The sequence below is a fragment of the Periophthalmus magnuspinnatus genome, chromosome 16 (genome assembly GCF_009829125.3).
Source record: "Periophthalmus magnuspinnatus isolate fPerMag1 chromosome 16, fPerMag1.2.pri, whole genome shotgun sequence".
In the NCBI taxonomy this organism is placed as follows: Eukaryota; Metazoa; Chordata; class Actinopteri; order Gobiiformes; family Gobiidae; genus Periophthalmus; species Periophthalmus magnuspinnatus.
In genome coordinates this window covers 24803268-24816918 of record NC_047141.1, presented here as the reverse complement: position 1 = coordinate 24816918, position 13651 = coordinate 24803268, and the positions used below count along the sequence as shown (strand labels likewise).

The window sequence follows — 13651 nt, the reverse complement described above, 5'->3', positions numbered from 1 at the left end:
ATTATTATTTATTTATTTTTTTGACTGTGCTTGTTGGACTGAAAAACTTGAAACATTTGCGTCCTTACACTGAGTTGGTTTGCATCTCCACAAACCTGACTCTTATTGAGCTTGAAAAAGGGCCTCCTCTTGCTTGTTTCCAAGGAAATGTGTTTCCTTTGGCTTCATTAGAGCGATATATTCAGTTCATAAACTGTTTGTGACTGGAGTTGGTATCTTTGATGTAAGTCTACAACAGCAGTAGTATTTATAATCAAAAACAGCCTAAAGTGCACCAGTATTGTGTTGTTCGGTAAGACCCTTCTTCCACAAAGCCTATGTTAACCTGACAGTAAAAATTTAGAACCTTCAAAGTCACAATGTCCTACTCTGGCAACCTTTTAAAGAACCAGCTGAAATTAAACATAAAAGTAGCAAAACTACTATAAGTTAGACCTGTCATCACTTGTAATGAAAGAAAACAAAGATGAAAATAAAAATCATAGTTATCAATGGCTCGAATCCAACCCAAACAAGTCTGGCTGTGCACAAGCGGGAAACTGTGCTCTGCCATGTCACAAAGACTTATGTTCTGTAATGAGCATTGAGCTGGTAGAGTCCGATGTGGTTCTCAGCTCCAACCACAAGAGCTGTGAAGTGTCCTGCTACAGTCCTGCTCAATAAGGAGTCACAGAGGAGAGAGGGGGTCACAGAAAGGGCTGCAGCTGCAATACAACATGAACACAGTACAATGGGACTTATGAAGGATATGTGGGTGGGGCTAGGAGATCTGATCAGGATAGAGGCTTCAGTTTCAATATACTTTAAATCTGGGCAGGGCAATATCAAACATAAAAACTACAATAACTATATATAGTGATCAATATTCCAGTATTTTATAGGTTCACTGGAGCCCCTTTGAATCAGAATTAGAGTTTTGCTAAATATTTTTTTTATATTCCTTTCATGATTTTACACTAAACAGAAAAACATATTTAAACTATTAGATTTTTGTTTTAGTACAATGGCCCTTTGACAGTTTTATTTTCACATTTGCATTTGATTTTATTTTGATGAGGCCAAACTGAGTACATCTTTATGCAGGATATATTTTCTATATATTTTCATCTCTGACATGTTAGTGCCATATGAACCATCTCGTGCTCTGAGGACTTCAGAGACCGGCCTCCTGCTGGTGCCCAGAGTCAGGACTAAACGTGGAGAATCAGAGTTTCAGTTTTATGCAGCTAAAACCTGAGACAATCTTCCTGAAAATGTGAGACAGGCCTCTTCTTTGACAATGTTTAAATCCAGGCTCAAAATGGTTCTTTTTAGCTGTGCATATGACTGAAAGGTTTTCATTCTGCACTTTTCTCCTTTAATGTTAATTTTATGATCATTTTTTGTGATTATTTATGTTTTTGATTTGTTGTTTAGTGATTTTAACATCTTTCTTATTCTGTAAAGCACTTTGAATTACTTTGTGTATCAACTCTGCTATACAAATAAACTTTCCTTGCCTATTTTACCTAAATCATCCAATCTCAGTTCTTAAAGGTTCTCAGTACATTTCCTCCCAGCAATTAATCCCAGTACAGCTACATATATCAACATCCCCTTTAAATATCCTTCATAGGCAGTGAGAGCCCTGTCTATCCCGGGTCTACAGCTGTGCACTCCCCCAGATCCTCGCTCCCCTCTGCTCCTCTGAGTCCCATGTCATTGGGCCTCCCTCCTCCCTCCTCCCACAGTCAGGGCGATCTGTCAGGACACAATAGGCTACCTCTCCAGCCCTGTTGTTTTTGGAGCAGGAAGCACACAGCCCTTCTTGTTCTCCCTCATCACCAAGAAGACATAGTTTGATGGATTTATCTCACTCAGCCAAACAATGATTATTTATTTCACATTTATTGTCAGCTTGTGGGTTAATGGTGGTCCAGAGAGGTTTGATTTTATTTTTATTTTTCAGTTTTTTCGCTCTTACCATGTCTTTGCAAAGTATTAAATTGTGCTATTTTCAGATCTATGTTATAATGGTGTTTCCTCGTCAAAAACATACCTGGAATTGTGTTTTGTTTCAGTCACACTCTGTTCCACTTTGTGTCATGTGGTGATACAGGAAGTGCTACATTTGTTTTTTAAGTTTCATACACATTTGTTAAAATCATTTGAATAATTTCAGCCCTAGAATTGCCGATGTCTACTAAATAAAAAGCTTTGGAGATGTAGACAGACTGATAGTGCAGGATTAAACTTGTGTGAATGAAACAAAACACAGCTCCAACTATGTTTTTAAGGAGCTAACAGTGTTTTAACAAGAATTAGTGAGTCACATGAGTCAGTTTTACATAATATATGACGAAACAATCTTACTTTGTTACAGGCACATTCAGTCACCAAAATATAAAAAGTGCGGCCAGTCAAAACATTTCCCCTCAAATCATATCATGAAGGGCCTCTGACAGATTTTCAGATTTTTCCTAATAATTACTACTTTTGTGGTATAAGTACTTGATTGTAGTAAAGATTTCCCAAGATTACACCAGTTAAGTTTGAAAAGAAAAGTTGACAAAAGTTATAAAAATAAAAATAAATCCCAACATTTCAGCCAAAATGCAAGGAGAGTTTTAATAGATATTCCAAAAAATATGAACTGGCAAAATCAATGTCTTTGCTGCATAAACACCTGACATTTTTTTTATAAGAAGGGCTGTAAAAACCTAACTCTAAGTACAATATGCATAATCTCCTCTATAAATATTGATTATTGTTCAAATATATCTTATAAAGTGTTTCTGAGCTGGCCAGATAGTTTTTACATTGTTTACTTGCATAAAAGTTACTCAAAAGTACATTCGTTTTTATATTTTTCTTCTACTTAAACAGGTATAACACACTTATTTGATGCATTAAAGGAAAAATAAGGATGGCTATGTAAAATAGAGGTAGTTGTGTGAAAAATGGCAAAAGTACATGCTCATACTTCCTTTAACATGATTTTTATGGCTAAAAAAGAAAAAAAAAGTCTAGGCGAGCTATGGTGGTCTATAATGTCCTCAGTCCTTAAAGGGTTAATGAAAGTTTTAACATTCATTTAACTAATTGAAGGTGTTGTAAGTATATTTCATTTGCCAAATAATAATAATTGTGTAGACTAAATGAGCTTAGGCATATGTTTACAGTATGATTTCTAGATAATAGTTATGGAAATACCTCTACATATGTCACATCTGCTGCTTATGTCCAACAAGGAAGTGAACTAAATAAACTTTGCCAAACTGTAAAATTAGGAAAAAACTACACAACCACATTAGTGAAATTAGTAGTCTACCCTGTCACTTTAAGCATTGTTGAAAAATTGACAATGGTCTCTCTCTTAATACAGCAGAGAGTTGGTATATCATGGTCTCTATAGTACATTCAGACTCCAAAGTCCAGTCTGTCAAAGGCATTACTTGATGTCGTGAAGTGTGGACACCTGCACTTTATGGCTGTTCTCACCATATGCTGGACATTCCTCACGCAGTAACAGGTAAAACAGAAAGTACCATATATTCTAACCTTGACTTGCCTAATAGTAAAATACCTTAAAGCTGCTAAATGTTTTGGGCACTGTAATGCTTTTCAATGTGGCCATCTGTTTTATAGATTATTGACAAGGTTTTTTTTGACGCCATCATCAGTGCACTACTAGACTACTGCATACACAAACAAGTTCTTTACCACATAACAGCACAAGCGGAGACGACTCGATAAAAGCAGTATTTAGTGGGCAGTTATTCCCCTGATGGCAAGCTAATCATGACTTTGTAGTGGTCTGAGGTGCACATAGGCATTCTTGGATGTTTATCACCAAAAAGCCAGGGTTATTTGTGCATTCTGATTGGCTTTAATCTTTATCGTAGCCTGTACCATGACGGAATTGGGCCCCTGCAACGGTTGGTTTGTGGAAAAAGTGAGAGTGAAAGCAGAGAGAGGTGTCTCAGGGATTACTCACAAAAAAAGGCTGATCCAAATACTTCAGGTTGTGCTTTTTATTTTCCCTTGACTCATTTTGGTCATGGAGCTTCCTTCGACGCAGCGGTGGTCAGGGGAAGAGCTGAAGAAAGGTTGTTAGTCACATGAATGGTATTAAACTGGAGGCAATGATCAACGCCTTGTAACCAACAAAATCTGGGCTCATACAAATCAAGCAAATATGTAAAAGTTATGTCAAAGAGTTCAGTTTAGAATTATAGTTTATCCAGAACTTCTACATTGGAACATTTAACAAAAACAGGAGAGTTCAAGTTTGCCAAATATCCAGTTTGGTTATCTGGCGCAAGTTTAAGTAGCTGCATTGAGCCCCAGCAGCCACTAGAGGCCCCCAAAAACACACCAAATTACAAAGCTTAAAGGCGACATTTTGTGTAACATTTAGTTTTTTACTTTTAACAGTGTAATGGTGTTCTCTCCTAATAAGTCTGAGGTACATTTTGGTTGATCCATGCATGTTAGAATAATCTCATAATGTCCTAATCAAAGCTAGAGCGTCTAGAAAATTTCAGTTTTCACCTACCCCTAGCTCCACCCACTGCTCTGCATGCGTTTTTATAAAAATTCAGACTGCGAGTGATTACACATACAGGGTTACAGAAAGTCACACAGGCATTTGAAACAATAAAAACAAGTCAATTAAATCCACTGACTGCAGAACATACGTTTTTTCATTAATAAGGCCACTGTGGTTGAAGAAAATACAAAGAACTTAATGAGAAAATGTCCATTTCATTTCGATAAGTATAGTAAAAATATAGACTCTTGTAATTTAATCTGTCGCCAAATCATTTAGTCCAACCTTGGTAAACTAAAAGCTGAGTGCTGCCTCCCCCTTTCACATCATATTTTACATAATTATTAGTGTGATGTGAAGAGGGGTCAGTAGGGGCCTATAGGATCCACCACTACACTTCTGCAGCTCCCATAAATCATCAGGCTAATACATTGGAAGGTAAATGACTTCTTGGCCTTAACATATATCACAGAGGAAAACCAAATGAAGTCTTGTATACCCCAGAGGACAGAGGAATGCTTCTGTTCACAACAATGATTTGTGAATGGTCCCTGTGCACTATCTCCCAGCAGGAGCCCCACTCTTTGGGCCGTTCATGCAGTGTTCATGTACTTAGTAGTTTACACCTGAATGTTTTAACCACTTTTAGTTGAGACACTTTAAGAGTGACCTTCTGTTATTACGTGGAACATGTTCAAAACAACAAAAACAACAAAAAAACCCCAACTCCATATCAGCAGCTCTATAGCACTGGTATAATTGACCACATAATAATTACTACTGAAAGGTGTTTAATGACATCAACATTACAAACACACACACACACGCACACAGATACACAAACACACACACCCCCACCTTTACACACACACACACACGCACACACACACGCACATACAGATACACAAACAAACACACACATATACACATTTACACACGCACATACAGATACACACAAACACACACATATACACATTTATACACACACACGCACATACAGATACACATACACACACACATACATACACACGCATACATATACAGGCATACGCACATACAAACACGCACCCCCCCCCCCCCCCACACACACACACACACACACACCCCTACACACCAACACGCACACCCACACACTTTTATTGCCTAATAAACTGTGGCTGATCGACTGCACTTAACTTTTCTTAAATGGCCAATACAACAATTGAACCAATTGCGCCCTCTGTTGGCTTGACTTGTTTAAACGCCTGTTGATGGGCTTCCTCTCGGAGTGTTTCTGTATATAATATGTGAGATATGTGTTTGTATTCTTGTTATATCTGTGAAAATACAGTTAAGAAGATAAAAATGGACCAGGCCTGTAACAGTGAAGGATGTTTACGAAGTTTGATCTGAGATTTGAAACTCCACTGCTGATGCTGAGTCTCGCTTCGTGAGATCTCGCCCTGTCTTTTGTGATGAGTGATGGATTGTGGGAACTGTAGTGAGTGCCTCCCCAGGATAAAGCTTTTAGGTCGCATAAATCAAGAGCTTCACGCAAACATAGCACAGCCCTGGCCGCGCGCCCAGCTGAACACATAGCCGTTAAGTGTTATGCGTCTCCCGTGTGATGTACTTCAGATATGGCTGAGAAAATTCACAGTTTGCATAATATCACACTCTTGTCTGCAAAACACTTTAACATGCAAATAACCCGCGTATATTTGGTGCCAGCGCTTAAGGTTGGCACGAGCTCCAGTCAGATTCTTAATGTGAGATCTAATTAATGTGTAAATGTGTCAACGTGTTAGAAAGAACAGCAGTGTCGCGTTTTTTATGTCAAAACATGATTAACGAGGGAAATATGGACATAAACAGGCATATTCGTCTACGTCAATCACCATGTTTTCTAACTTTTGCCTGGCTTTGTGCTTTTTGATACAGTGGTTTTATAAAACTGTGGTTGTCAGAAGATCAAAACGTTTTGTGGTATCTTTGTTGTGGTGCGTAAAAATATAATTCAATTGGCGACGTGCGCATCCAAGACCAAATCCTGAGTGTGAGACCAAAGACAGTTAGGACAGTCAATCAAACAGAAATGTTGGCATTAACCTCCTGGCAAGGAAACGCACTATTCACAATTTCCACATCTAAAAATACAATGTAGCATCCTACAAATATTCAGCTCTTCTCAGGTCTGGGCCATTGTACCTGTGGACACTTTACTGACACCCTGTGGCCGAAAACTGGCATAAAAAAAACCAAAAAAAACTTTTACCTCTGAACATTCTTCAAGTTGTTAAAAAAAAATTTCTTTAGGAAGATCTTTAGCTATGTGCATCACCACATTGTACATGAACACATCTGTTGATACCTGCAGAAGCTATTGTCTTCATATGAATTTAAATATTTATTAAACACTGAGTTGTGTTTGATACAAACATATTTTGTTTCTGACTAAATAGAGGACCTATGTGCTGTCATTTTTTCTGTCCCACATTCTCTGACTCTGGTGTTTTGAACAATTGTTTAACCATTAATGCATAATGTGTTGTCAATGCTGTTATGAGTTCAACAAGATTATTGTGTGGCTTTTTAAGTATTTGTTTTAGACTCTTTATAATTGTACATGTGTTTATGTAGTTAATCTCGCTGGGTTTAGCAACCTCACACTAAGCTTTTAGCAGAAACTGGTTTCTGCAAATAAAGCTCATTGAATTCAAACACTCCCATTTGCCTTAAGTAGATTAGAGTTGATAAAGTCACACACATTTTATCATTGGCACAAATGCTACTGCCATACAGTTTAAGGTTAAGGAGTTTACCACCACCACGAGGGGATTTTATTCTGCTGTTATCTTTTAAAATCTGGCACATTATTGTAAGATATCATTTGGCACAAGTGGTCAGGCTTTACATAATTTAAATGTATAAATATAACAATCCTATATTTTAGTAAAAAAAAAAAAAAAGTGATACAAAAGTGACAGGGCTAATGACACATGGACAAGGTTTATAGTTTGAGTAACAGGAAGTTTCACAGTGATGCTGCATTTTAACAAAATAATAAGATAAAATACACATTTTGATCTCTTTAACTCATTCAGAAATAATTTCACATATTAAAAATAAAATACATATGATAAAAAGGAACAGTATAGTAGCTCTACAAACACAACATACATCAGTTGATAAGTGAGTTGAGATTATAGTCAAATACCTCCCTGGTCTGATCCGTGCTGTGACAGCGCTGTGACTGTTGTTCTATGATTTGGAGAATGCAGAGCTCCGGAAGAGTTGGAGACAGTTTACTGTGATGAGCGCTCCTGTCAGCTGTCTCCACTGTCGAGTTGTGGGGTTTTTCATTTTGTCCAGAACCAAGTGCAGGTCCTGGACCATGTCTTTGTGACTATTTCTGTACCTCTGGCTCCAGGAATAGAGGAAGTCATAGGCAGGTTTCCACATTGCCTAAAAAAGTAGGACCTAATTTTAATACAATATAGCTACATTTACAGCGTAATGAACGATGAGTGTAGGTCAGGTCAACAACATTTTTGTCCATCTTTTTGCCCTCACTTGGTCAAATATCTATGTTGATACAAAACAGTACAAATGCTAAAAAATTGTTACAAAATAACAAAGAAAATGAAGGAATTTTAAGGATCTGTGTGTGACCTGAAAGGAAGTATGTGACTGCATTTTATGTAAATAGGGTATATGCAGATATGCAGTTTTTCTACTCTGTTACATAGGAAATAGCTGTTAAAGAATGATGTTCAGACCCATGCTAAGCTCCTCCAGAAAAGATGTGTGACATTAAATACACATAATATCAATGCACAGACCTGGGGGGACACTTCACCATTCTTGCCTCGGTGGGGTGCCTCATATGCAGCTAACTGAGCACTAGTGAGTTTTTCCATCTTCTCCGCCAGCTCTCTCCATCGAGACCCAAGCTCTACAGCAGTTGACAGGATCACAGTGTTCTGGATTAGCTGAGCCGCAAGGTTCACAGCGTCCATTTTCAACAAGCCCTGACAACAAAGAACCATGAATGGAAAAAAATCATTACTTTCATAAGATAAGATAAGCTAGAACTATGTTCGTTTAACTTGGCAGCCCTGATAAGTAAAAATATCTACACATAAATAATAGAAAAAAATAAAACTAATAATAATAATAAAATAAAAGATATCCACTGGAAAAATATGAATGCTCAAAATCAGTGGCAAAGAATATATATTTACACTATTGTGGTGATGAAAGTTACAATAGTGATGTTTATACTGCACATTTCAAATAATGCACATGTAGATATCGAGTTGTGAAATCTTTAAATACTTGCTTGTATTAGTTGTCACAATCCTAACACTTTGTACTAGGGTACTTATCAAGTTTTGTCAATATTACAGTGTGGTCTTATAAAAGAGTCTTATAGGCTACTATTTTTATATAGGTTAAGATCATTCAAATATTATTCAAGAAACATCCAATTTTGTTCTAATCCAATTGTGTTTTTTTCAGTATCAATGTTTCAAATGAGTATATAGTTTTATTACTCCTTTAAGTATCAATTAGTATCTGTTTATTGTTTTATGGACAACCCTAGCTTCTACTTACAATCATGAGTTCATGCAGAAACTTCCTCCTGCTCTTATCTGTGTGGCAGTCCTCCTTCAGCTTCTCCAGCACACAGGCCACTTTGTCTGCCTCCGTTTCCGTGTACCTCCGTGTGATGGTGTCTAGGGTTAGGTTGTGATAGCCTAAAGCGCTGGCGAAGTGTCTCCAGCTGCGTATGTGTTCAGTCACCATAGTCTGAATGGCAGAGTACATGTATGTGAGTTTTTTAAAGGGCAGCATCATGTTGTCCAGTAGCACCTCCGTAGTCATCTGAATTCCAGTGAAGTCCATTACTTGATCTTTCGTAATAAGTTTGACATTTTTACAGTGAACCAAACCCATCTTGCCTCGGAGAAACCCAATATACCACTCTTTTACTTTGAAATTTCCTACTGATTTGACAGTGTCCTTCGATAAAAGAGCCATTGTGTCCCCTTTGAAGTACTCCAACAGGTAATCCACTCTCGGTTGCCGGAAAACGGACTTCAGAGCGACTCCATACCACTGCAGATTTATCGGGTTGTCTTGGAAACTTGGTAAATCCGGCACACTTTCCTCCGGGATTGTTGGACTTTTTGGCATTTCCAGTCGCTTTTCAAATTGCCTGCTTCGTTTTTCAGATCGCAGCGGTGCCATAGTGGGGGATAGTACTTGAAATTGCGCGACAGTTTCAGCATTAGATTCGGTCAGATGTAACGCTAGAGTAAAAGGTACAATTTCTGCTGTACTGTCACAAGATAAAGCTACAGGTAGATGCAGCACTGTGCCTATTTTAAGCTGACTTTGTCTTACTTCTTTAAGCTTATCGTCTGGTTGGATTTTAAACAATGTTTCTATCACTCTAATTGCAATTTTCATGTCATTCAGTTTATCTGGTTTTAAGTGATGCTTCCCCCACAGCTGGAGCACTAGAGGGGGCAGATTTTTGTTGCCTCGACAAACATCTGAGAATGGCAGCTTTGGCGGGACATCATCATGACAGCATACCACTATTACAACCTTGAAAGATGGATGTATGTAGCGAGGACCATAAACCGCCACAGTGATGGGCCGGTCAAGGTAATCCCATACTGAAGAGGCGGGGGGCTCAATTGCACAAGCCTCTGCCACGGCAATAACATAGAAATGCGTCTTCAACTCCTCTAGCTTCATTTGCATCATGTTTTTGTGAATGTAACAGTCATCCATTTTGGCATAGGGGCCTTCTCTCTTGTTAGACAACAGCCCAGAAACATTTGTCATCACCTGGCTTGTATTGTCAGCGCGCACCGCCCCAGACAGCTTCACGTCCAGAGATATACACTTTTTTGTGTTAATGTTACTGAGGATTACTTCCACCAGGGGGCTCATAGTTGTCATGTAATTGTTATTCAGTCCAGGAGGGGGGTCTAGGGTTGCTTTCAGGGTCACTTCCTGGACTTCCCCAGGTGCCACATGGCCTTCTGGGAAATGGATGGTTATCTCCGAGTCGGGCAGCTGAACAGAGCCTCCTGTGTGTCCAATTTTACAGATGACCTGGAAGTCCGTGGCCTGTGTTTGAGCCCACCCTGGACTTTGGCTCATCAGGTTCAGGTCCAAACAAGAGCGCGTGAGCTGCCGATGACTCAACCAGGCCATCTTATAAGCCTCTCTGTCGTCTTTTAGCCACTCAAAATCTGGATTCAGGACTGTCCCGGGGGGTTTGCTGGTGCTATTTGCACGTTTTGGCACTTTCCTCTCAAACTCATCCAAAATATCAGACGCACTTCTCCATCGTCCAGACCTGTTGCTAACTTTATTTCTGTTCTCCAAAAGATTTCCAATGTTGCCTTCATCTGATGAAGTACTTGCAGTATCCTCATTGTTAGGATGTTGTTCTGAGTCTTGTTTCGCATTGATTGGATTAGAAATGTCTTTATCTGGACTGCTAAATACAATGTCATCTAGAAAAGGATTTGACCCTGACAGTTTGTTCCAGAAAGGGTTTTTTGTCTCAGTTAACTTTGGGGTGTTTGTTTGTAGAAGGGGCCACTCAAAATTCTGGTGGGGCGCTCCTGAAAAACAAAACAATGCCATTTTATCTTCATTATTTATATTGCAAATGATTCATTTCAGTAGCCTACATAACATATATACATGCATAATATCATAATAGAAGAGACACTGCACCTGCTCCAATCAGGGTTTACCAGATACAAAGCAAACATACCGACAAACTCTATAATAAGTAACGCTAATAAAACAAATTCAATAAAATACAAAACAAAAAGTGAATTTAAACATCAATTTCTAAAAATGATTGGCAGCTTTATTGATTTGATATCTTACCATTTAGGCTGTTAGTAAAAGCATTGTCATCCAGATCAATCAAAGTTCCCTCTGATCTGCTCCGCATAATACTCCCAACACGGCGAATTGACTGTATTCTTCTGTCCGCCATGTTTAATCTGTCAAATAAGGCTTACATGTAAATAGTTATAATGTCATTCCAGTTTTGAGGTAACAATAAAAGTGTAGGTGCCTAGGTAATGTTATTGTTGTGTCTTTTGACCCAGCGAGTTTCGAGCACTCTGAACAACCACTGTCAGCTTGAAAGCATGAAAAAACATAAGCTATTTACTCTGTCACTTGTTTGTAGACAGGACACTACCCACTCACAGCTCCTCACAGTGAGTCAGTCATTAATAATGTGCTTTCTTACACCAGGTAGTGCACAGGAACAGGTTGGTCTTGTCAAGCCTCTGAAACAGTGGTTAGTTTCTTTTGTGCTTCTGGCCTTAAAAAGTCAAAGTGTATTTTAATTGCAGTCGAATCATTATGTCTCCAAAACCTAGAAAACATGCATATATTTGCTGTATTCAAACAAAACTAAACTATAATAATACATTTGTCAATAGCCTCAATATATAGTAGGTCACGTGTATTATTAATAGCCTATTAAAGTATAAACTGTATTCTTTATGTACACATATGTTCATAAATATATAAGCTACACTGGGACAACTTCAGAAACAAAACAACAACACAAAGAAAACAATGAGAGGGTCGATCCCCGTCAGCTTGTGAACAGGTGCACCTGTCGTTACATATTCATGACTTATTCAGCTATTGCACACAGATTTGGTCACTAATGTTCTAAGAGTAAGAAGAACTACAATAAAAAGTTATATTCTCACCGACAGCATGAGTCGCTGGCAATTTTGTTTAGTCTCGTTGGTAGAAAAAGAAACCAGTCTTCTTCACTCATTTACGCTTTTTCTGGGGCGTAACCAAAATCTTTCCCCTCCTCACGTTTCAACGTTCCGTGTTTGCCCTCGGATACAGGGCATTTTGGGACTGGAAGTCTCAAGTAAAACACATAACCAAAGTAGAGGAGTGGCCTCTGGGGCAGAGAAACCACATTTCCCACAATGCAACTCGTTGTTTAAACGGTAGACTTGCAACACCTGAAACTCAGCGCTGGTCCATCTGCGGTTTCGACTGTGGAGCTGATAAGACACACTACAAACACAGGTATCTCTCAATCTGAAGCTTCATGTTTGCACGACAGCAACCACGGTTTGCCCTCACTCTACACGCGGAGCTTAACAAACACAAAGATTAGTAGCCCGTGACTGGAGCGTTTGGAGATTTTGGTCATGTTTGAAAAAGCGCATTGGTCTATTTTGCTTTTTTACCTCGAAAACTTTGCTCACGGACAGTTTACTGAATAAAACGGGCAAAATACCCTAGTATAGGCTTACCCATCCTGATTATACCCTATTTTGATACCTACTGTAGTATACTATAGTCTAAATGAATATATTGGATCGGCTGCATGGCATATATTAAAACAAGCAACGTCACGCGCCGGTTACTCAAACATGTTGGACTTTACTTTCGCCACTTGGGGGAAGCATTTTCCTATTTATTCGTGGCGAACCATGCAGCAGAGACATTTCAGCTGAAAAAAAGTTTTGTAGGCCTAGATAAAAAGTGTTTTTCCTGTCATCAGACTTTGCGTAGAACATCATTGGGTCCATAGTTTGTATCAAAAGTTTCCATTGACAGTCAGAGCAGTGCAGTTTTGTGAGTTAAAATGGCACACATATTTGTGAAGGCTGTTTTTGTATGTCAATTCTTAGAAAACCAGATAAATATCCCTAATTTCTTATGCTGTTCATGTGTCTTACCTTTAAGGTTTAAGGTACACTTTTTTGTCCCTGAACCTTTGCATTTAACCCATCCTTCAATGCCCCGGGGGCACCTCATCAGGAGCAGTTAACTTGATCTTGTCTGTTCTCATAGATTAGGTTAGAGGTTTCACAAGTGGATCACATTTATTGCTCTTGGACTGGTCAAAGTTTAGATTGCATGTTTTTATGCTGCATCAGATGTGTCTCTTGTACAAATGTCTCCACTCTAACTTCAGTCGCTAACCTTCAGTCACTTACCTTGTCCCCAAGCCGGAGTTCTGTTCCTCTTGGCCACTGTTTATCTTCTGTGTGATTTCCAGTTGGCAGAGAGTCAGAAAGACTTTGTCCATCCAAAGTGCTATGCAAATGT

General features: G+C 38.7%; 1 protein-coding gene across 1 annotated transcript; it reads right to left on the bottom strand.

Moving 5' to 3' along the window:
* Positions 1-7319: 7319 nt before the first annotated feature.
* Positions 7320-12515, bottom strand: macc1 (MET transcriptional regulator MACC1). The gene is made up of 5 exons (XM_033981192.2): positions 12283-12515; positions 11435-11553; positions 9128-11160; positions 8353-8541; positions 7320-7975 (listed from the first exon to the last, which is right to left on the bottom strand). The coding sequence occupies exons 1-5, from the start codon at positions 12351-12353 to the stop codon at positions 7772-7774; spliced, it is 2616 nt and encodes an 871-aa protein (XP_033837083.1). The 5' UTR covers positions 12354-12515; the 3' UTR covers positions 7320-7771.
* Between the last annotated feature and the right edge of the window lie 1136 nt (positions 12516-13651).